Raw genomic sequence first — 25,767 nt, 5'->3', positions numbered from 1 at the left:
ATGTAGATAAACTCATGAGCAAAATCATATTTTACTTTCAAGTTCTTAAGAAACTTTAAAAAATATTTTTACCCGTGTGTAAAATCCCACATCCATATAGACTTGTGTGCTAATGAAGGCTTGGGAACCTCTGCAGTTGTTGATATGCATGAAATGACTTGTTAACCAAAAGCCTAGATTTGTGTGCCATGAAATGAACAGATTTGCAGTTAATGGTTCAAGATGTGCTCCTGGTGTTGTATTTGGCAGTATTGAATGCTGACTGGATATTTTGTTAACTTTTTTTTTTTTTTTTTTACAAATGAGAATGATTGGTATGGAAATATTAAATATTAAAAATGCATAGGTTAAACAGATTCAGATTAAAACCAAATCAGTGCAGTAGTTTTCATGTAATTTGCAGGAATGAAAACTCCAGAGAGGAACTGAAATATTTCCAGAAGTTTACAAGTTTAACTCTCTGGTCAGACATCAGTCCCTCTGGGAAGTAAAAAAGTTTACCAAGGAAAAAGCATGTAGGGAATTGAGTTTTTCTTCATAAAATGTCCTCTATGTTTCCAGATAGATGCTTTTAGATTTTAACTCTGCTTGAGGGCTTGTTTAGAATATCTGGTGTTAGAACTGTCACTTAAGAATATTAGAAAAGGTTCAGTAAGTTGTTTGCCAGAAAGAGTAAGTCAGTATCCCTTTTCTTGGCTTTTTTTTTTTTTTTTAAATAAGTCTAACATGTTTAAAATCTCTAACTGATCAGGGATATCGAGAAAATGATATATGTGCAATATGGGAAGCATTTTATTATCCTTATATACCAATATAGTATAGCTGGTTTAGGATATATTCCTATTCCAGCTGTGTGTGTTAGCTGGAATGTTTCATTAGGATCCTTGGATCCCCACAACTTGATGTTGACAGAGTTGAGGTTGGCCTTGTGTTTGATATGCCCATTAACATGCTGAACTCTGTCACAGAGAGAATGATAGAATGGATGGAAATAGACAAGTTTGGATAAATGATTTACCCAAAAGCTATCCTCCAAAAGCCATGTTATAATGTAGGAGAAGTCAACAAAAAACTATCAGTTGTGGGCAGTACACCTGAAGAAGCTGGTTTTTAACTTGTAATTGATAGGTCAGTCTTTATGGTAAGGTGTTAGAACTGAGAATTAGTGCTGAAAGGATGTCTCTCACATGATAAAAACATGATTTGGTTTTATTCAGGATTTCTTTCTGGACCATACAGAAGTGATTAAAATTAAACAGGGAAATTATCTATAACTTGTTTGTTTCTCCCTCAGTCTTCCTAACACTTATTCCAGCTATCCCTATTTTAGTTCCAAGGCTTCTTTCATTATCAGTATTGCAACACCTTTTGTGTAGGTAGGCTATTGATCATTCCTGCATCTAAGAACAAGCCTGTTCAAAATAATCATTAAAGAAAAGTCACTTCAATTAATCCAGCAGCCATTTTTTACCTCAGTACTAATTTTAATGTGTTACAGAGCAATGTGTGGAGACCAATCTTGGCTTTAAATGAACTGCATGTTTTGTATTTGAAGCTGGCTAATCCATTCTACTAAAAAACCCAAAAAGCCAAAGCAAAACCCAAAACTGTCTCAGCAAACCTCCTAAAGATTTTCCTAGTCAGTAGGAAAGTTCCGCTGATTGGTCTCACCCACACAACATAATACTTCTTCAAGTTAGCATTTCCCTCACTTACTGTCTTGGGGATCTGTGTTTGGACTAAATTCTACCATTCTGTGGAAAAAAAGGTGCTGAATACTTTGATAATGATATAAATTAATAATACTTAGAGATTTGTTAATTTTAATAAATAATGGTATTTTAATGGGTTTATAGATAGTTTTATAGATAATTTAAAAAACTCTGCCCCAACAATCCATAGATATTTCTCCCCCACTGGTTTATGATGCTGTACAAACTGTTTCCTGCTCTTTAAACAGTTGTTTTACAGGAGGTCATAGTACTCCTCCACCTTCAAGCCAGCAACTACCATTACTTTCTTTTATGGATCTATTCCCATTCTAAATATATAAAGCATCAATAGTTATTCTGTGTTTTTAAAGAAAGATTGAGATATTTTGATCTGCAAATTAAGACTAGATAAATAAATGCTATTTTTGACTGACATTTCTTTTGACAGTCAAGTAAGGTCAGGTGTTTAAAATTCAAAAGCATGTATTTTATGAGGAGATTATATCTAGATTGAAAATAAAATTTCCTTTCTGTAGAACAGTCTGACGATTTAAAATACATTTTGTCTCTAAATGGAAATTCCTGGTTTGTGTTTAGGTAGATTTCTAAGAAGCTGGCAGATGTTTTTTCCTCCTGAGAGGTGGTCTTGCTCACTCTAAGTTGACTGAGATGCAGACACTCTGAAGGTCTCTGCTGTTTGCTGACAGACTCTCCAAGAGGAGCAGTATCCCAGTAATGAGGGGAAGTGGGACAGCACAGGCAATACTTAGGTGAGAATCACTGACATAAACACAGAACCCAGAGGGAACATTTTGATATGTGGATATGTTAGCCGCACTGATAACACTGCATTCCTTCATGCCAAAAGGTTTTTGACATTACACAGATTTTAGATTAAAACAGTGAGTGCTGTGCCATTTCAGTGCAGAAGGAGAGGTGGGCAGTGTGTAACAACCCCCCGTAGAGGTTCACACACAGAATGAGAACATAGTTAAAAAGTGAATTTGCTGAGAGCTCCACTGCCTCAATCCATTTAATGGCTGCTGCACCTAGAACAAAAGGGGAAAAGTCACATACAGCAAACAGTATCATTGATGCATGTAATGAGTGATTTGTTTTGGCTGGGGACCCTTGGTTAGAGTGCACTTGCTGCTGTAATTTGTATTCTCTGACTGCTGGTTGCTTCTTGCTTAAAACAAAGGAATAAAAGAACAAATTAGAAGACATTCCATAAAATAATGCACTAGCATTTTAGTCTGGGTAAAAGTGGTTATCATCCTGAATGTCCCTAGGCTAATTTTCTCAGTGGGTTTCACATGCTGGTTTAAAATCAGATTTTATAGAAAAATTAATTCTGTTGAAATTTAGAATTCTTCAAATATATTTTGGAAATAATAAAAAAAAATCAAAGGAGACATAGCTATTTTCTTCTGTAGTGCTTCCAGTGTTTGTGGCTGGAAATTGATTGCGTGAAAAGCATTTGGATGAAGGATTCATATTTCAAAATGTGGTTTGAATTCAGCACTTTCTGCTAAACAAAGTAGGACCATGTAAAATTGCATAGTCCTTTATACTCTGCTGTTTGTGGCTGCTGAAGACCTTTGAAAAGGAGAGTAAGGGAAATGTAAAACCTTTGTCTCTGGTAGATTGCTTTTGTTTGTATTGCAGAAGTTGCTAAACATTTCTATGCCAGAATGATACAGTAGAAACACCCACTTAGAGGGTTATTTTAGATTTAATAATTTAGTTTAGTGGCCTTCATTTTTTAGAGGACCATTTAATTTGGTTGAATATGAATACTGTTAGCATTTAGGAATGAAAAAACATGATGAGAGCTGTGGCACACAAGAGCTTCTCAGCCAAACTCTCACTCAGCCTCCATCAAATGTGATGGGATCCCAAATTCTGCTGCTGTTGAGACAACAGTAGGAAAGTTTGCACTGTGGTTTTGGTCTCTGGTAAAAAAGTCATTAAATTACAGATTTCCAGATACAGAATTTCAACAAGTTAACCAAATTCTCTTCTTTGAGAAATACAGATACACATCTCATGCTAAGAGTAAGAATTTGCCTTTGTAAGATGGTGTTGGATTCAAAAGAGGTGTAATTGGGTGCACTTCTTTTTTTGGGTGCAAACAATGGTCCACTGGAGACAGGTATCATATAAAAGCTGCATCTGAAGAAATCTGGGATGGCAAAAGGCAACCAGGAAATCAGATGGTATTCCATGTCATTTTAATGGTTCCTCTTGATGCAGGTAAATATAATGATATTATAAACTCCAGTTTTCCTACAGACTAAAGGGCATCTCATCTAGTGTAGAAAGATGAATGCTGGTGGGTGGAAGGAATCCAGCACTTTTTGTTACTGCTGTTTAATCCAAAGCTCTGTATGTAATTTTTTTCAGTGTTGGATCTCTTCAAAACCACTATTTTCACAATATTTTTCTGAGTAAGCCTTCATGTCTTTGTAGCCACTGATCTGAGGAGTTAAAGGGCAAAGCTTTTAGTTTAGGTGAGCAGGCTGTGACACACAGTGCATATTCCAAGGAATTAGTTTTTGATGTGCTGGCACAAAGGTGGCAGAGGTAGATACAGCACCTTGGATTTCAGTGTAGTCTTCAGTCAGACTCACTGTTATTTTTTCTTCCTGGGCATAACTAAGGTGTTTTCTGCTAGGAACAATGTCTTCTTACTTTAAAAATCCATGATACATTGAAACTTGGTTTCTTAAAATGCTGACTGCAGATGAAGTGGAATTGTACCATGCAAATTAAAGGCCTGAAACCTTCTTGCCATGTTGTGTGCCTGGTCTCCTAAGAACTTTCCTAAGGGTGAGGCCTGAACCTCACAGCAGAAACTTTGGCCAGCTGGCCCAGGGAGCTCTTTGGCTCCCACTGTCATTGGAACCAACTCTGTTTGATGGAGACTCTGAGCCATGGGGACTACTGCAGCTCTGGCTTTCCCGGCTTTTGAATGTGGGACTTGCTGATCCCATTAGTGTAAAAATGCAGGTAATACAAACTTTCCTTTCCTGCTGCAAATTTCATATTTTGAAAGCTTCATTTCTTTTCTCTCCCTCTTCACGTATCATTCACACAGAGTGGGTATTTAGGTTGACAGTGTAATCCTCTGCTAAATGTTCTGAATTACTTAAGGCAAGAGAGCTGCCATCTTCCAGGGTGTAAGCATTGGATGATAACCAAAACATGCACCTTGACAATAGATTACATTAAGCAGCAAAGGAATTTTGAAACCTGCAGGTACAATAGGCTTATTTTCAGGTATCATGCCAGGGTTGTCCCCTCTAGGTTGCATAAGAGCTGTAATGGTTTAGCCTCCTATTCTGTGACTCCTTTTGTCTTTATTCCTTTCTTTCCTTTTTACCTTTCTTAACCTCACTCTTTTACTAGATGTCTCCTGTTCATCAGTGCTGACAATTTCCTTTTCATTTCTGTTTGTCATGGTTCCATTCCTTATTTTGCTGCATTTGATTTGGGATGTTTCTGGTCCTCCTGCTCTCTCTGAGCTCTGAGATGAGAGATTACAGATTGAAAACATTGTCTACTTGTTGACTTGGAAGGCAGAAGATTAAATGAAATATCCTGTGCAGCCCCTAATCTGAGCATGGAGTTTGTTTAGTTGCTTAGTGGTAACTTTTATCAGCACAGTCAACTTGATATATAGAGTCTGTTAAGGATGGAATGCACGAAGCACTGATAATCTTTGGCAGCACCAAAATTTCCAGTTGTAGTGAACACATACATCTTGGGTTAATGTAAGCATTTTTCCTTCTTTTGCTCCTGGATTTTTTTAATTTTTTTTGTCTGTTTGTTTTGTAGAAGTCCACTTCAAACACAGGGTTTGGAATAGACTGTTCTAGTTTGAAAAATGTTTAGAAGGCAAAAAGCTGTGTTGGAAGTTCAGAGAGTTTAGTAACAAGAGCCATAACCACAGAGGAGGTGGATGGAGGTCACACTTGTAGGGAGTTTCACACTCTGCTCCTTTCTCATGGCATCCCTTCAATATCACACAGTACATTAAAAGTTCCAGTAATGCTTATCCTATTCTTCACCCCTAATAATTTTCCTTACAAATTTTATATCAAGTGGTTTGGATTTTAAGTTATGTCCTAAGGCCTCAGCATTAGTCAGTTTCCATTACATGAAAGCAAATTAGGAAATTATTTTCAATAGCTGTAGTCTGATAGATGCATTTTATACTTGAGAGATGTGCCTGAAGAAATAAAAGCTGATGTGAATTTGTGTTGCACATGAATATTTTGAAAACAAAAAAGATCAGTAATAAATTAGGCTTGATTAGATGTTGACATTTAGAAATGCACATAGATTATGTTAAATCTAGTGACAGCAGACAGTATTCTTCTTGATTTGCATTTGTCCCTCCATTTGTGGTTCAGGTGGATCATGGGACACACATTGGAAAGGTTAATGGATGAATTACCATATAGCTCATCTGATTGTTCAGGCTTCAGCCTGGAGGGCTGGATAGTTTATAATCTAGTTTGTTTTATGTGGAACATAAATTGTTTAATTCTTTTTCTATGAAATTCTGAATTGCTTGAATGCTTAGATGAGTCCAAAATAATTTAAGAACAGATTTTCTGTCCTGCATTCCTCCATACACTTCTTTTTCTCTGCAGCAATTGAAGCATAGTTGTACCTGGCTTGTATTGTTTTGAAGGGAGAAGAGAATGAGAATTGTGGTCCTTAGTTACTTCTTTGCCATTTAATAAATATACCAAAAAGTGATCCTAATATAGAGTATTGCTGGATCTTGCTAGGCAGTTTTTGCCAACAATATCTAGGTGTTAATTTAATTTTATTTCTCCTCTCAGTCAGTTTTTAATGCTTTTCCCAGCTGTGAAGGGTCCTTGGTCCCAGCAGTGACCTGGGAGTGCCAGAGAGTCTTGTGAATGATCACACTGGGGAGTGTCCTCGAACAAAGATAATTTACTGTATGTCCATCTGCAAACATGGATTGCTCAAGTGAGTCATCTGGAACTGCACTCAGTTGTGTAAATAAAATGAAGGATACACTGGAATTCAAAGGTGCAGGGTTTGGCTTATATAGAATAATACCCTTCAGTCAAGTGTTGCTTAGTTAAGGGTCTTCTTTTTTATAGTGTCTGTAGGAAAGCAGGGAGTTAAGGAGTTGATGATGATCAGTCTGCTGGAAAGAATGACTGAAGAACTGTTAGGCTTTTGCAGTAATATATTTTACCTTTAACTGTGATTTTGTGTGCTTGTGTCTCTGACCTAAGCGATTCTTTTTCTGATATCTGGTGTTCTTATCTGCAGATGAGCTGTGATTGCACCAAACTCAGTGAATATATCATCCAAATTACCTGATTATTTGAGCTGCCAGGTCATAGCTCTGGTTGACTTCCCAGTTATTCAACATGGACAAAAATAAATTACTTTGAATATTTGGACTTTGGGGCCTTTATTCCATGGGATACATGTTAAGATCTGGTTTAAACTAAGAAAACTCCAGAAAGAAATGAAGAAATGGTCTTGCTATGAAATGCTTTAACAATAAAGGGAAATTCTTTTTGGTGAGCTTTGTGGAGGTAGTGTTCTTTGAGTAGACGAACATTTATGCAGTTGTGAGGCACATCAGTGTGATTTTCATTACAGTAAAGTAATGAATTTTTATGGCTAAAGCTAAAATAGCAGTGAGTAATCCTTTCTTCAAATAGTGAGATGGAACAGTACGTTTCTGATAAGGGAGAGGAGGGGAAGAAAATAGAGAGAAGGAAGAGCAGATTAAAAAAAAAATTAATTTTCCTGATTTTCTTTTGTGAATATTCTAATTTAAAAAATTTTGAGTCTAGTCTGGTGGTAAAAAAAAAGATGTTTATTTACTAATATGTCATCCATAGCTGTAAGCATAGAGATTTGCAGGCTCCAAGCAGGTTCTAGTGCTTTTTAAAAATGTACATAATTTAAAAATATAAAAATTAAATTAATTCCAATGTAGGGTAGGAAAGAAATGTTATCAACTTGAGTCCATTGATTCTATTTTTATGGCTGGAAACTGCTACAGTTCATAAAATGCAGTTTTACAGGCTATTAGTCCTTAATGTGGATTATGCCCTTTGGACACTTATGTTAAAGATAAATGCAGTAGTTTGGAGAGATCTATACTGAAACTCTGTGAAGAGGGTTCAGTTATTATTTAAGTCCTTTTTGTTGTGATCCAGAGGCAAATGGGTTGGGGGGAAAGGTTACCATTGCCTTCCAAGACAGGAAATGATATTAGCAGTGGAAGGGTCAGTTTGTCATTCAGCAAGTGGCTTCATTTCTGTGGAGGTGAGGAAAATATGTCACTGTAACATTAGTGGCTTTGCAAATGTATTTTTAATTGTTCTTGAGAGAAAGAATTGTATTTGCATTATAGGAGAACATGCCCAAATTATTTCCACTGCATCGAGGGGCTCTGTAACACAGCCTTGGGAAAGAGCTTTGTTACCACAGTCAAATGCCTCCTATGATGTTGTGTAAAATTATTAATTTTCATCTTAAATCTAGTTAAGCCATGTTCCCTCACTGCTCCTCTTGGAAGAATGAGGGAACTTCATTGTCCTGAACTTCAGTGCTATGAAATTGAAATACATTTAGGGGCTGCATTTATTAGTGAATGGTACTTGTTCACTTATGGCTGTGCTGGCATTGTCCCAGAGCTTAAGAACGCCTTTCCATTCTTGTTTTTGATCCAGCTCACTATTGTAGGAGGAGCCACATCAGTTCTTTTAGGGTTTGGTGTAAATATGGTCAGCCTAGTGACTTATTTTTGAGGAATTACACCACGAGTTGCACAGTTAAATCTGTCTGTCCCAAAACCATGCCTTTTATGAATTGCTCACATCTTTTACTCTATATTGAAGGCAGCTAAAAACCTCTTTTACGACTTTAGTTTCCTAACCCAGTTTTATTTCTGACGTTTATACAATGAAATGTACATGATAAGCTAAAATGTTCACTACCAGTATAGTGTTGTCACACAAACAGGAATTTAATGATACCTTAAAAGAAAACATAAATAATTTTTATAGATTCAAAACACTTTTTGGTTTGTATCATCCTGAAATAATGCTGAAAGAAGTACTGCTTTCTTGAAGTCAAATTGAATGAAATTATCCTCAAATTCAGCTGTAATTTTGCCTTAATGCAATATAATTCAGATGTCAGCTTTTTCTTCCATAATTTGATTCTGCTTGGCTATTAGGATCGTTCAGTGCTTACTCTGTTTTATTGCTCTTAGATGAAATAAATTAAGCTGTGTAGCAATATAAAAGATAATATTCATTGTTATAAATTTGCTATTTACATGAATGAAACATCTTAAATTCCCTCTTCATCTGTTTTAAATTAAGTATGAGATTTAAATCACTTGATCTGATTGAGAGCAAGCACTGGAAATGAAGGGACTGTGGGCAATCAAAAAAGCACACAGAGATTCTGATCAAGGCATTCATTATTGTTGGTGGGAAACAGCACTAAACAATAATTGATTGCATTTGTGGAGAGCGTAGAGAAACCTGCCGTGAGAAAATATTCTATTCATAGGCTGAAAATGGTTTTGAACAGGTGGGAAAGTGAGAGGAGTATTTGAAATTGCTCAGGTATGGTGGTACCTAGGCTTTAGATCAGTGTGAGTTTATGAACTTTGTATAATAAATTTGTATTCAGTTTTAAGTGCTACCCCCTTTGCTCTTTCAACTAGGGATTTAATCATATATTAATTTTAATAATAAAATATTTCCTTTTAACTCTGATTTTCTCTATCTGACTCCTTATAATCCTCAACAATACTTTTTATAGGCAAACCTGCCTCCCCACGCCCCCTACATGAGGTAAAAAAATGCTTGGCCTGAAACTATTTGTAGATCCAACAGTCTCAGTTTAATGTATGCTACCTGTATCAAGGATATTGTTTACTCCAGAATAACTCTGTCATTAATGGAAATGAAACCTTGTTTCTTGCTGCCAGCCTTCTGCCATGCAGTCTGAAATGAGATGTGAAGACAGCTTCAGTCGTCTTAGTTTTAGTATGTCTGGTAAATTGCTGCATTTTGAAAGACAGTGATTTAGAGTTTTACACAAGTCAGTTACTGACAGCTATTTAGAACTTTGCACTAATCAGTTCTGATGATATATTTTGGATTCTAGATACAGTTGTTGTGACAAGTTGTTTTAATGGAAGCAAACCCGTGCAAAACCTGTTACGTGCATCCACTTTCCAACTTGTGCCTCATTCCTCATGTGTGAGGAATAATAATGTTTCTTTTTAGCAGTCAGTGCTCATTGTCTTCCTGTACAGCCTCTAAATATGTTACCACTTTTAGTACCTCTCCTGACAGCGTAGCTTTCTCCAATCTGTGTTTTCTTCAACTCCAGTTCTGTCTCTGGTATGATTTTTTTTTTCCTGCTTTTCAACATAACATCTCTTTCTCTCTGATTTAAACTGAAAGAGGGTAGATTTAAATTGGATATAAGGGAGAGATTTTTTTGTTGTGAGGGTGGGGAGGCCCTGGCACAGAGTGCCCAGAGAAGCTGTGGCTGCCCCTCAATCTCTAGAAGTGTCCAAGGCCAGGCTGGATGGGGCTTGGAGCAGCCTGGGACAGTGGAAGGTGTCTCTGCCCATGACAAGGCAGCTGGATTAGGTAATCTGTAGAGGACCCCTCTAACATGAGCTGTTCTAAAATTCTGTAATTCTGTGGTATACTGGATAGCCTTCCCAGACAAACGGAACATTTTCATTATATGGTAGTCTTCAGATAGGTGGAAAGAATTTTTTTTTTTAATTACTGCCTATTTTTCTCTTAACAGAGTAATTCATCTCCACAGTCATCATGCTGTTTGTCTCCTTCGCATGTTTTCTCTGCTCAGACATTTCAGGCCGAATGGCAAAAGAGGGGAAAAAAAGTTTTGATGAAAAATGTCATAAAGTGCTTTTTAATTCAAACGTTTCCTTTGTGGTAATCATTCAACTTTAAAGGTTCCTGTACTCTTCACTAGCAGCATGCATGTATTATTATATAGTCTATATTTGGCATTGCCTGCGAAGTCCCTGGGCAGTGCTCCAGCCATCCTCAGTGACATTGCTCTTGCATCACTGGGTTGTGTAACAGGCACTTAAGTCTCAAGTAGCCCTTTGAAGCAGTGCTTTGAGCCAAGTCCCAGAGAGCTGCTGCCTTTCCAGCACTTGCCTTTACTGATGCAATGCTCTACCTCTTCAAATCACCTCTTGCACTACAGGAGTTTGGAAAAAATAAAAGCATAGAAAAGCAGTCTTTTCCCTTTTACATCTTGATGTGAAATCAGAAAAAAATAGTTTATTTTCTTCAATTAGATTATTTTATAGTCACAAAAGAAAAAAGAGAGTAGCTAACTGTGGTATTTACTGTGGTAAATAGAAGACCAGTTATTCAGCAGATCAGGCATAACAGTTTACTACATGAATGATGGCATTCTCAGATTTATTTAATGCTCTTCAGTGACCTTTGAAATTTAAATCTCCATGAATGTGCATTAAAAGTATATCATTCAAAGCTCAAAGTCTGTGCGTAGTAGAGGTGAGTACTCCATGCTTTCCAATATTTTAAAGTAATTTGATCTTTGGTTAGATAGTCAAACTTATTTCCTGTCAAGTGACAAGAAGCTGTATATTTATTGTTGCTAATGTTAAAAGTATTGCAAACCTGATTAATTGATAAAAACTGTTGAGCCTTCATGCTGATGTTCCACTGCAAAGAGACCAAGATTTTTCAAAGCTACTGATTATTAGCATGTACTTTAGCTTGACAGCCTGACCTAGCACCTGTAAAATGTTCATGCTGTGAAAACTTGGTGCTTGACACCATAAATTATAAATGAAGAGCTAGTGGAAAACTTGACAGACTGACGAAGTGAAAGAGAGAATTACAAAGCTTAAAAGCATTAAATCGACTGGCTATGTGGATATTTATTCAAAGGAGACAAGAAACGTTTTAACATCATTAATATAAACCTTGGGTATCTCTGGGAATATTTGTCACAAGTGTAACAACTCTGCTTTCCAATAAGTTGCATTTATTTGGGCATATTTTTGAGGTTCTGCATTAAAAAAAGAAAACATGTAATATAGCCAAATGTTGACCTTATTTTCTGAGCTGCCATTTTGTTCCATTCTGGAAGATTTTTTCATATGACTTCTGCTGAAGTCCTTCTTTGTACATCACAGTCACTTTCAGACTACAGCAGTAAGGCCAGCTCTATTAAATATTTCACTTCTCAGGCAGATAACTTATCAAACAAACGAGATACCACTTCAAGAAGCAAAGGAGGAAAACTGATCAATTTGCTTGAATGTTTACACATTGGAAAGTCATCACTGCTTCTGCTTTGATATGCCCACGGCTTGTGGCTCTCCTGATGACTTGTCTTATCTGCTGTCAGCTAAAGTCATTACTAACCACATTACCTCTAACCAGCAGGAAAAAACCCCAAATGTATGCTTAATAGTCCTCCTCTATCCTTTGCACGTCACTTGCTTTCTTAGGTGTCATTGTTGGTACATTGCAAGTACCAGGCAGCCACTTGCTCAGTCCCTCAGCCCTCCCAGGTGGGTGGGGAGGAGCATCAAAAACCAGTAAAACCTTGTTGGTTGAGGTAAGAACAGCTTAATAATTGAAACAAAGTAAACTGTGGTAGTAGTAGTAGTAGTAGCAGTAGTAATAATAACACAAACAACCGCAGTTAGAATGAAAAGGAGCAAGAAATAAGACCTAAGGAAAGCGAGTGATGCACAACACAGTCGCTCATCTCTCACTGTCCAATGCCCAGCCCATTCCCAAGCAGTAATCAGCCCTTCATACCCTACAGTTTAGGCACTAAGCATGATGCTCTGGGGTGTGGAATATCCCTTTGGTCAGTTTGATGCAGTTTGTCCTGGCCCTGCTCCTCCCAGCTTTTTGTGCACTTGCCCAGTAGAGAGCATGAGGCACTGAAAAGTCCTGGACTTGCAGCGAGCACTACCCAGCAAAAACCAGAACATTGCTGTGTTACCCACATTATTCTCATACTCAGTCCAAAACACAGCACTGCAATGGCTGCTAAGAAGAAAACGAACTCTATTCCAGCCCAAACCAGGACATAGGGTCAATAGGGAGATCATGTCTTTTTATTTTAGTATGAAATACTAGCTTCGTCCTGTTTATGTGGCATTGCTATAGGTGTGGGGTGGATAATAATAAAGGTCCTGTCACTTCTGGAGGCTCATTTGTACGTCTCATGGATGAATTCTGAGCGGTAGGTCAGACTACAGCTCTGCAACAGATGGGGATTGAACAGCTGTGCTTTTCCAGCCTCTGTTCCACTTCATACAGACAAGCTTAGCATTCCTGTTGGCTTGCAAAAGCAGGCGAGTCAGGATCTGCCATTTCTGGGCTGTTTGTTGGCTTTGCTTTCTTTCTGTATTTTAGCTTTTCTGCCTGCTAAATAGGAATGACCCCATTTCCTCTTTTGTGATGTAGAAAATAGGTACTGAATGTAGGCAAACACTGATTTAGCTGCCCGGAGTTAAAAAGTTAGGCTGCAGTAGAAGACAGTGAGAGAGTAGCACAGTCTTTGGTTTCAGTGGGTGAGTCTGTGCACTGCAGAAGAGCTCTCCTTTGTGTTCTGTGTCTGGAACTTCCCCCCCTGTTATTCCCATGTCAGGTTTGCCTGCATGTCACAGTTTCAGCCTCTCAGTTCTTGCTCTCAGCCTGTCTGAAGCAGCTCTGCAGCTCTGAACACACCACCTGCAAAGGCTCTGCCAAAAATCCTGGACTGGTCCCTTGCCTCAGTTCTTGAGCCACAGATTCTCAAATAGCTTTTCATAAGCCTGTGCTGCCAGTCAAGCACAAACTCTTTAGTTGCTTCAGCCTTTGTCCCTCTCCTAACATTTGTCTATTCTGTTCCTCGGAGTCACCAAAGTGCTAATTTTTCATTATGTTTATTAAGTGACTGTTGAGTAAGCAGTGGCCATCTGTCCTCCCAGTCCCTATTTGTCACATTATCAGCTATTCTCTGTCGCTGTTGAGCAGCTAGCAGAGTAATGAAGGCACCAGTTCTCAGTGGCAAGAAGGAATGACCTTTATTGTTTTGATTTCATCACATTTATAGAGTTCTCAAAAGTCACCCAGATTGGTCAGTCAGAAGCCTTCCCCCAGGCCTGATTGGCCAGGCCTGCACTGCCCAAGTTCTGGGACACTGTTCCAAAAACATCCAAACTTTATCTTTATTTACAAAACACAAGAAAACTTCTCATGGGAAAAACTGTGCTAGCCACAATTCTCCTCAAAACTTCTTTCCTGAAAGGGACTGCTGTGGAAAACTCCACACTCCACGCTCTCTACACCTCTTAAAAGAGACTGATGATTAGGCTGAAGGTACTTCTGTGTCAACCTCCCCAGGTATACATTGGGAAAAGGCAACAAACCTTTGCAGTATCACCTCATTTTTTCCTATTAGAGAGGCTGCATCTTTGGATCAGAGCAGTGCAAGGAAGAATGGGTGTCTGGGGTGGGTTTGATTATGCCCATGAACTCCAGCAGGAAGTTTCTACCCACCCTTGAAGAGGAATTCCCAAAAAGTCTGGAGTATAGCAGTGGTAGCCATGGAGTTACTAACTTCATAATTAGTCTGGCTGACAGGTATGCATAGGTGCTGTTATAATTTTCCAAAAGCTATTGTATGGGTTTGTTGGTTTTGGGGTTTTTTTACTTACAGATTTTGTCACATAAACTTTTTCTTCATTTTATCACCACTCAGAAGAAGTAATATAGTAAAAGACATAAAAGAAACTGCTTGTAAGATTGCAAAGTGAAGAATATTAACTTTAGCATTAGTCCCAACCTAAGAGAATTGGCTTCAACACACAAGTCATTTACCAGTGCAAGAAAAGATAAATCCATTTGTCTGAATTTCAGTTGTTTCTAATTTCCCTAATGAAGATATACTCAGATTAATAAACAGGGCTGACAAAACTGTCAGGTATTCATGTTCATTTAGGAAAAGCTGCCCGGTAATCTACTGTTGACATGAGCATGATGGTGAATTGAATATCAATTAGTATTTTCAAGGCAGAATGAAAATTATTACATAGGGCAGCTGGGCTCCTGTCATCATTTTGTGACTCCTGTTTTTATCAGGGTTAGTTCTTGATCTCCTTGTATCTCACATGTGAAACCAAAAGCATAGAAAAATAATACAGCTCTGGTGTTGTTTTCTGGAGCTGTGAGCAGCATTAATTTATCTCACTTCATTTTCACAGCGATCTCTGCTGTAGAGGAGTATCTTAGAATGAAAGCTGAGTCAATGGTAAGAACACTTTGTTTCCCTGGTACCTAAGCCCTCTTTTCCCCCATCTCATTCTGTGTGAGTAGCACATTAAAGTAGAGCAATCTGCCTCTGCCTGCCAGGCCTAACTTGGTTCTGTGTTCACAGCCTGTCCTGCAGGGCTGACACTGAGAGGTCAGCCCCCTCTGGTGCATTACAAATGTAGGAATTCATCCCTTCTGGCTGAGCTGTGGATTTCACAACCTTCTCCTGCCTTACTTTCCCATCTGAAAGTGCATTGATCAACAAAATCACTTTGAAATCACTTCAACACTGCTCTTGGGGGAAAAGCTCTGTTACAAGCTAGGACAGGTAGGACATTACCTACTCATTTTCCATTCCACAATTACCCGAGGAAAACTTGGGGCCTCATCATTTCCTGAGGTGAGCCCATTCATTTTAGATGTGAGTACACTTTCTTTTTACCTCAGTAGTTTTATTTTTTCTTGTGCTGATGAGTAAGACTCACATGGGAGAAACAAGTGACTCTGTGAGACTTCAAAATACAAAATGTTTACAGCTATCTTAGAGCAAAATAGCCTGCTAGGTGACAGAATAAGCAGTTGAGATCTAACCATGTCCAATTTGGCAGTGTCACTGTTATCCTGGAAAGATTTCAGTGCAGAAATTGTCATGTGTTTCTGCACTGATGGATTTTCTCCATGCATTTGTTGCCACTGAATGTATCAAGTGGATTTCCAAGGCTCCACTTGGTATTCATGAAATAAAACATGGAATCCACCTTACTGGGAAAGACTGTATCTTTTACTGACTGGCATTACCTGACTTTGACTGATAAATTGTTTAATGTCTCCCCCTCCTTTGATATATTTGTCTGTGTTACATTAAATGTTACATGTAAATGTTACATTAAATGTAAAAATCCCATTAATCTGGGATTAAAATAATGGAAAGAAACAAAATTTTACTGGGTTTTTTTTTTGGGGTGCAAGGATTCACACTTATTGAAAATAACTCTGTCCCTCTCAGGTATATTTTGTTCTTACCATGTCTTTAACTCCAAAATTATAAAACAGATATTTAAATTTGTCCAGAATATTCAGGTATTTTCTAACCCTAAAATGATAAAGGTGTAAATATCAATTATGACATTCAAAGTAGAGTTATGATGAGGTGCAGGTGTGTTCAACAGGTTGGGTACAGTTTATAAATTACAAATTACAATAATTGATTATCAGAGCATTTTGATAGATGTTTAAAGTGTTGCAATTGCTTATTTTACTGGGAAATGGCATTGGTAAGGAAAGAATAATACTCTTGTTAAAATATGTTTGTTGTTGGATACTTGACACCCTAAAGTTAACACAGAGGTTGCCAATTTTTTTTTTAAATCGACCATCCTGCTTTCAGAAAGGCAGGTGTAAGTGATGTACTGAGGGGTCTGCAGTGGTTGGCAATGCTAATAATGACATAACATGAGAATAAAGGGGTTCATGTTGATTTTTAAAGTGAGAATGGAAGAAAGGCAGTGTGGGAAAAGGATGTTGTAAAACTGAAGCATTGGTTATGAAAAGGTTGGTTTGCATTCCAGAGAGAGATGGAGCAGTAGGATTACAGCAGCCTTCTCCTCTAAGGAGAACATGCATCTTTGCATGTAAAGTATGGAATAGATGATTATATTGCCTCTGTAATATGATAATTTTTTATGTCATTAAAAAGTTATCTTGCTAAGAAATAGGTAAGAAGGCATTCCAGGGAAGAAGGTTGAAAATAAAAGGTGGGTGGTGGCTTTTTTTTTGCAAGAGAACCACTGCTTGTTCTAATGTTGTTTTCTCAGAGCCACAGTATTTCAAATTACATCTATCAAGGAAGTGGTAGGGAACAGTGAGACTGAAACACATAACTGAATCAAATAAGAAAATAGGGGGAGTTATTCCTTAAGAATCTGTATGTAATGTATGGAAAGAAAATTGGTGCTGTGGGGGAATTAGTTTTTGAAGAGCCTCACTGGAATGGAGTAAAACACTACTAAGATAAAGACAGGCATTTATTCAATATAACCCCATCTAATTGCATTGCAAACTTCTTAGCACTGGGAAGATAAATATATCATGAATGGGGTGTTGGGGTTTGTACATGAAAAGTTATTCTGGCCAGTTCTCATTCCTTAGAACAGAATTTTGAAAGTGTGTGAAGTGTGTATGAACGTGCAAATGTGAGAAAAAAAAAACGGTGAAAGGGGAAATTCCTTTTAAAAGTCCTTGATTAAGAAATCACTGATCAGTAAAACAAGGCCAGTTTTGGATAACAGCTTAACCTACATTGGAGGTCACATGAAAGCAGAAACTAGAAATATAAACATTTCTAATAATTAATGGAAAAGAGAGGATACATGTGGAAATTAATACAGGTTAGAAAATATGGAGTGTATTAGACTGAAAATAAAAAGGAAGTGCTTTAGGTAAAAGCCCAAGTCTCACAACATTCGTGATAATGGGAATTTTTCTACTGTATTATGAACAAAAATGTTTGTGTGAGTGGTATTAATCTATTTTTAGAAAGAGGCAGAAAATAATGTGTTTAAAATTGGGAAAATTAGAAATTAGTGATTTATTCATGTAACATGAATAATATGTGGTACTTCCCATCTGGTGCAAATAGTTCTCTTCCAAGAGTCCTGAAAGAATTGGCTGAGGAGGTCTCTGGGCTTTTGATGGTAAATTTAATGAGTTGGGGGATTCAGGGAATTCAGGAATATTGGAAAAGCGTAGGTGTTAGAGTTGTGGTTTGAAAAGAAAAGGGAAGCACCATTAACCAGGTAACTAGATTTTTATAAAACTCACATTTGGAGAGGATTCGAGAAGTCATTTATCTCCCCCGCTCTGCCCCAAGGCAACAGGAGATTATGCAGAAAGCAGGCCTGACAGTGTTCAAGGTGCCTTCAAAGCCTCCTGGAGTGGAGATTCCCCAGCTTCCCAATTAGTCACAGCTCTCCCCCTTCTTTACAACTGTAGAGCAGCAAGGATTTTCCTGGAGTCCAACATAAAACTCTTGGAAATGTTGAGGAGAGTGGAAGGATTACTCTCTATTTTGCTGGCTCTAATCCCGCTTATCTCAGGCAAACAGAATTGTCAATACTTTGTTTTCTCTCTGATTTGCTGTGACTCCTGAACGCTTTCCTGGCAGAATTGCTATCTAGACAGGTGCTCCTCATACTTTATTACTGCATCTCATTAATCTTGCCTAAACCAGATAGCTGTTGCATGCAAAATAATGAAAATTATGGAAAAGGATTCAATTGATATGTGTATAATGAATGCCAGTTTATTTGTTTTATGGAAAACAGGCCTGGTCATAAAACCAAGCCTTTAAATAGTTTTTTCCCAGTTGATTGCACGTTAATTGCCAAGGTAACTTGGATATTGCATATCTCCTTCTTCTTTCTGTCTTCTCTGGGCAGGCAAGCCACGGAAATAATATGTGGAGATTTTTTATATTATAACAAAATATGACAGAGTCTTCTGACAGTAAAAAGTTTTGGTTGTGTTTTTTTTTTTTACTAAATGGATTTTAAAAAACTGAGGTCTAAGAAACCTTAAAGTAGTTTTAGTGATTCTTAAATCACAGAATTTGAGATATTTGTGATACACCATTCAAAATTCTAACATTTTTTCATTAGTAACATGAAAATAACTATAAACTCAGTACCTGACAAAAGAGCAGTAGGTATAGAAAAAAAGAGGGTGTGCAGACAGGGAAAAGTAAGTGAAAAAAGAAGGAGGATGTGCTGCCTTTATTGCTTAGTAAACATCAGCCCTGGCAAATGAAACTTGTTTTATTATAAACAAATGGATCTTTCTACATTCAAGAGCAAAAAATGTAACCCAAATGAAAAAAAAAAATTGTGAAAAGTAGATAATCTGTATAGGACAGTGATCTTGTAGAGTAATAACAGCCTTTGAGTGCACTGCTGCACCAAAAAATAGGCTAACGTGACCTTGGATATATAAACAGGATATAAAAATAGCCAGGGCTCTTAATACACATTGTTTAAAGGAATGATTTCAGAATACTGCATGTGATCCTCTTTTTAAAATGAAAATAAACCATAAAACCTGAAAGAAAGTACAGACACTTCAGAAGAGAGCAACAACTTTCCTGAGGGCTGGAAGTGAGAGACTTCAAAAGCTCTGTGTGTTTGTCTTATAAATATAAGTGGTTTGCAGTCAACAATAAAGTTCTCAGGGACAAGAAAAAGTGCCAGTTTTGCTTATCTCTGGCTATCATCTGCAATGCCTCCCTACCCTGCTGGAAGATCTTGAAACTTTCCAGGGTTTTTGGGTATTTTTTACGCAGTACAGATGAGAGATTCCTGAGTTATTAGTGCTGCCTTCAGAAATGAATGTCTGTGTGTTGTTCTGTTTTCCCTGCAAATCTTAGGCTTAACCACTCTAGAGGAAACAGTGAAATGTCTACAATGAGCAGATCAAACAGAGTGATCTGATATCAGACTGTGATTCCACGAAGTTGGCCAAAATCCTTTAGTAATTGTATTAATTTGCACATATCCTGTCTGGAGATGTGTAAAGAAAGAAGGAAAGAGATTGGTGAAATGAATGTTTGAAAGGATTTTTCCTTGGTTGTACAGACAGAATTGCAGAGTTCATCATTAGAAGAGTACTTTGGAATTAAAATTAAAATTCCACACTGTCAGTCCTCAGAGCTCTGCTCGTGGTAATTTTAAGTAAAACAGTTTCCTTAGGACTGGGCAAAACCCCTGAAAAGATTAATTTCAGTTGTAAAGTTTAATAATAGCAGTGTAAGACATGTCCAGAAAAAAGGAAACCAAAGTTCAATGTGGCATGATGAGTTATAATAATATTGAAGTATGTACTGGAAAAACAAAGCTAAACACTTCTAAGAATGAACTGTGCAGTTAATTAAACAAGGTTTACAAGTATGTGTTTAACTCTGTGTATTATTGTTGGGCAAGTGGCAGTTCAGTGAACCCCAGTTCAGTTATTTACAGGACATTCAAGTGCTAAATCTAAGTTCTTTTTATCCAGAGAGATGTTTTCAAGGATCTTTGAGTTCCTTTTGAATGGCAACATGACTTTGTACTGGCAGACCTAAGCTCTTGTTCACCGTGCAAGTTTTAGAGCTGACATCACCTCAGAAAATGCCTGCTAAAAGTGCAGGTTGGATGTCACAGATGTCAATAACATTGCTTAGTCTCAACCAATGTACTCAGAGCTTTTTCCATAAAATATTCACTGCAGTAGCTCCAGACACACTTTTGTTTATGCTGGCAGCTAATGGCTTATCCATAATGGCCACTTTTCATTTTTTTTAAGAAGAATGGAGCTTTTTATGGCATACAAAGGAGCATAAACGAGTAAATGTAGGGGCAAGGGTCAGTAAATATGGCTTCCTGACTCCATTAACTTTTCAGGGAATTTTCTCCTTTTATTGATCACAGGTGTATGCCCACCATCTCTTTTGAATCTCTTAGCATGTGGGCTTCCAGTTCTTTTGGAACTTTCCCCATCCTAAGGCAGAGGGGAAGCCTCCACTCCTGTCTGTAATTCAGATGTATACATGCTGGCACCTCTCTTAGCCTGCAGCTCTTAGGCAGAGGGAATTTTTTGCCATAAGAGCTGTGAGCTGGAAGTTTCTTGGCAGTGCAGATTTGTCTGCCATCAGGTCTGTGCTGCTGGGGATAGACTGCTTCTTAATTACCTCGGTTAAAGATAGCTCGGGTATCTCTGTCCCACACTGAAGTCTAGCATGTAGATATCTCCAAAGCACTGAAGTGCATGAGGATTTTATTGCTTTATCTGTGTCCTCATTTGTATAGCAGGCCCTGTTGAATCCACAGATTCACTGCAGTTTGTGTCTCTTTGGCATCAACAGAATGTTTGCTTCATCTTTCAGTATGTGCACATTTTTAATAACTGTTTTATGTCTTGTAATACAACTCTTCATTTTTATGATTCTCATTTCTGACTCTGAAGGTGATGCCATTCTAGTTCTGGTTAGTAGTTGTCTGGTGGTGAATATGTGAGCATTTGAATTCTCCCCTTGGAGAATTCTCCAGTTGGTTTGAATTCTCCAGTTCTTACAGATTTGGTAGCTACAGGTGAGAATATGTGAGCATTCTAGAGCATTGGGATGTCAAATGTATCAAAAATTGCATTTTAGCAAAACGCTATTACTTGCTGGGGATCAGTTGGTAAATGTATACAAGAAATATTATTAGATCATGGCTGAACTAAATCTAAACTTAATATACCTTCAGTGATGAATTTACTCTAGTTTTTAATTTTTTTAATGTATAGCTTTGAGCTTTCAAGTAGTACTTGATTAATTCAGGCAAGGAATTAATTAATTCAGGCTCCACTGAAGAAATGAATTCGTTTTCCTTTCTGTATTTCTGTATTTCCTTGTTCTGTGGAAGTATTAATTTTGAATACCTGAATGATACTTATTAAATTGCAGCCCTGCTACCACAAAAATTGTAAAATTGAAATTATACTTAAAACCTAGATGCTGCTTGTAGAAAAAAAATATTTCTATCTGCAGATCCACAGGTTTAGCAGTAACATATAGTTTATTTAATTTGATTATTTATTTAATCCAGTATTAGAGAATTCAATTATGTTCAGAATATATGATGATAGATTGGAGAAAGACCAAGAGGTAACTTGAAAGTCAGCTGAAAACAAAGTACATAACAAATTGTCCATGTTTTCTGGGTGGAGAGAAGAACACAAACACCTAAGATTAACTGAAATATTCTCAGAAACCAGCTGAGCAGTTGGTCTTCTCTATGAAAAAGAAATATCTAAACCCAGTTTCTTAATGTTTTTGGAGGTAACAGATGCCCAATAGATTATAACTTAACTGCTGCATCACAGGTCAAGTGGGAAGATGTTTCTCTTGACTCTTCAAAAAGAGCATTGATAGCCTGACATAAATAGAAAATACTGTGACAGCTGTAAATCACAGCTTTTTAAGTAAGCAGAAGACAACAATCGTCTCAATGGGGATAGTGATCCTATTTTTGTGTAACATAGGCATTGTAAAAATGGTTAATTTACACTCAAACTATTCACAAAGCTTCATAAAGTGATGAAGTGGAGAGCAGAATACTCCCCTTTGTTGAATACCTTTTAAAAATGCCATTATTTCTTCCCATAAACCATTAAGCTTTTATGTGCTTTATGTTGAGCTTTTTACTTGCCTGTAAGTTCTTCTGATCAGACAGCAAACTTGAGTTTCAGGTTCAAAGTTACCACATATTCCAGAGTAAAGGAGCTCTAAATGTCACTAATACAAAAGAGAACTGAAGATGCTAGGTCAGGTTCCCTCTAATAAGCTGCCAAGTTCAGCATCCATGCCAAGGTGCCTTTTCCACAGGGCAAAAAAACATGACCTGGCTCCTGCTGCTGCTGTGCTGCTTTCTGGAAACATGTTAGAGATAGCTGGACATTGATTATTTGCACAGACAAGAGGTGGAAGATGTGTGGATAGTGGGGTCACATTCCAAACTGATTGCTTAATTATTTTTCTCCATCACTGAACCATTCAAAGAGCTGGAATTAGTGGGCTGTGAGGGGGAGCACTCAAAACACACCAACTCAAGAATTAAAATAAACTGCTCCATATAATACTTAATGTTGTGTTTAAATAATAATTTGGATTTCTGAGGTTAGAGGGCTGGATGAAACAATTCCATTAGAGGGCAGTGTTACATGTGGGTAAAATGTTTCGTGCCAAATATTTTGTTTAGCATCAGTGAATGGAAGTGAAAAATGAAGCTGAAGTAATGTAACATTAAAAATGCAGAAACATTTTGTAATGCACAAGTATAATGATGCACATTCCATCATATATCAAAAAACCAACATGAATATGACAGAAGTGATGCTAAATACACCAGCTAAATTAGAAACTGAAGTTGTTTGTCTGTGTTCTCAATTTGTACATTGTGTAACTTTATTTCTGGGAAGTTTATGGTTTTTGTCAAAAACATCTTACTTTTGGCTCTGTTTATTTTATTTGCTTTAATGCTGCAGTCCATGTGCAGACTTTCCTGATTTCCAGGCAAGGGATTGCAGGGATGTGCATGTTTTTTCAGGCACCATTCAATAGTCAAATATCAGTAGTGTACTGGGATTTGGCAGTAATTCCTGATAAAGATTTAGGGGGGTTTATGAGTTTTGAGATGTTTTTTAGGTATGAAATGAAAGCCTGGCTAAGATGGCAAGTTCAGTCCATACTGTTTGAATACTTTGCTATGTCTAATCCAAGCAATACCACAAACACCATTTCTTTTTCCATTTTCAGTTGTGTTACTTGATACTACAACTGCCCTCGGAGAACTAGGATGGAAAACATTTCCTTTAAATGGGGTAAGTCTCTCACTATTTCGGTTTTTTTGGTCTGAATTTTGGCATTCTGACACTCTGGAAGTGAATGATTTTTACATCTGGGTGGAGATTCTTGCATTAGAGATCTTGTCAGAATGATTTTAGCTGTCCTTGGTGCTGGATCTGCCTGTGTTGTGAGTAGGAATAGATGCAAGGGTGCCATGAGTACACTTTATTATGCCTTTCTCTTACTTTTCTGAGTACTGAGAATGTATCTCAATTTAAATCCAATTCTAACTGTTACACATCATAAAGTTTCATATTAAAAATTCCTATGCTGGTGGAATGTGTTATGACTACAATTTTTTTTTAAAAAAAAGGAAAAAGAATTTTCAGTTTTATAAATCAGAAATAAAATTTTATTATTTAAGTCAGGACCAATATGGACTTTAGCAACTGATAACATGGTATCAGATTACCTAAATCAGAAAAAAAAACATTGATAGTGTTTGTTATCCTTGGGCACAGTGAGCATGGGGAAGAGCAACATTTTTACTCTTTAAAGTTCAACCACCAATGCTTTGCCAGTGGCTACACTATCAGAACCCATTTTTTTCTTTCCACCAAGCTAATGCATGTCACAGAATATCAGGGGCACTTAGAGTTTCACTTTTAATATAAGATGCACTGTTCTGTAGCACTTAACACCTTTTGTATCAACTTTAGTTCTGATGTCACTGTACCTACTGTATATCACTTATTTTTATATTAGATTGTGTTATCTCTTGATTCTTGTGTATGAGGAATATGATTGCTTGCTTTTCTGAAATGAGCTCAGAAAATACCGTTTTTATGAGAGAAACATCTTGTTCCAATTTCAGTCATTTTATTCTCCATGATCTCTTCCAGAAGGAAGTCGAAATTGTCTACCCTCAGCACCTTAATAATCCATTTTTATAAAATGCCTTCTGTGCCTTTGCCTTTGGGGATTTCAAGCAATGTGATGTTTCTTAATCTCAGCCTGTTTTCAACTGTGTGGATTACTGTTTTTCTTTGCATTCCTAGACATAATTTCCATCTCTCACAGATACTTCTGTGTTTTACATTTTGGATGCAGTCTCATGCAATCTGAGTTACAATTCTGAAAGTTTTATTTCCTTTAAAAATCCTAGACAAAGCAAATACTTTCATACAGTACCACAATGAGAAAATGCATCAAGGAATTTTTGCTGTAGCAAAAAGTAAGTACTGACATTTACCATGATGAGAAAATCCAGTGAGGAATGTTTTGCCTGAGCATTGGGATGAGCTGCATTGAAGGGTACAGTACATTTGGAAGGCACACAAGATATAATTGCAGTTATTCTGTAAATTCTTAAAAGCTTTAGGTGCTCCAAAAGCAACAGCCACAGTATACAAAACCATGTGCATTTGAAGTTGATTTAAAATATGGCTATTATAACATCTATATTGTAGTTGGTCATTCATAACCCAAACAGTAGTTTTGCAGCCTCTTGAGGTTTTTGGTTGTCTTAGGACCTCTGCTGTGTAGTAAGAACTGGCAGCACTTACTAGAATACAAGGAGTTTGTAAGTCCTGGGATTCAATTATTAGAGCATTTCACAAATATGTACAAAGGAGTTTGGAATTTAAAAAAAAAGGAGCTAGAGTAAATATGGGGTAGGGAAAGTGGTTTGTAGCATAAAATCATAGAATAATTTAGGTTGGAAAAGAAGCTTTCAGATCAGAGTCCAACTGTTAACCCAACACCACCATGGTCACCTCTACACCACATCCCCACATGCCAACTTCGCACACTTTTTGAACATTCCCAGGGGTGGTGGTTTATGTCCACTGTGCTATCTAATCTGAGTTACCAATCTGTCCTAATATAATTCAGAATATGGCAAAATCATGGGTGTGATTGAGATTACCATTGCAGAAATAAGAATCTATTTTGTCCCATGATAGGACATTAGGATTTTCTTGTTTCCTTGAGGAGAGTGACAGATTTTAAATTGTTGGTGGTTTTTGAAAGAGGTTTTTGTTCAGATAGTATGAAAATCTAAGATGTTACTTTAATTAAATTTTTTTCTTAAGTGTTTATGTGTGTAAGAAAAATGTCATTGACATTGACAAAAATGCCTACTGAACATTTTTGATGTTAGGAGGATGGGATGATGGGTTTTCTTGAGACTGTGACATTAGCAGAAGTCATTAATTTATTGGCATACTCAGCCACAAGGAATGTTTTTGTTAAATGAAGGAGCAACTGAAATAATAATGCTTGGGATTTGGGTAATATTGAGTATGCCTCAGAGATTTTAAACTAACAGAGT

At 37.2% G+C, this 25,767-nt stretch overlaps 1 protein-coding gene across 9 annotated transcripts in view; it reads left to right on the top strand.

The window, feature by feature from the left end:
• EPHA6 (EPH receptor A6) overlaps positions 1–25,767 on the top strand; it is a 382,511-nt gene that overhangs the window by 5,001 nt on the left and 351,743 nt on the right. For all 9 annotated transcript variants that reach the window (XR_014855459.1, XR_014855458.1, XR_014855457.1 and 6 more), the window contains exon 2: positions 23,406–23,470. Coding sequence is in view for 5 of the 9 variants with exons in the window: in XM_085076898.1 (XP_084933024.1) it covers positions 23,406–23,470 (65 nt within the window). In the remaining 4 variants the exon portion in view is untranslated. The remainder of the gene's footprint in view (positions 1–23,405; positions 23,471–25,767) is intronic.

Source organism: Lichenostomus cassidix, chromosome 1 (genome assembly GCF_008360975.1).
Source record: "Lichenostomus cassidix isolate B80296 chromosome 1, HeHo_3.0, whole genome shotgun sequence".
In the NCBI taxonomy this organism is placed as follows: Eukaryota; Metazoa; Chordata; class Aves; order Passeriformes; family Meliphagidae; genus Lichenostomus; species Lichenostomus cassidix.
The sequence above is the reverse complement of the archived record's forward strand: the minus strand, read 5'-3'. Positions and strand labels throughout refer to the sequence as shown.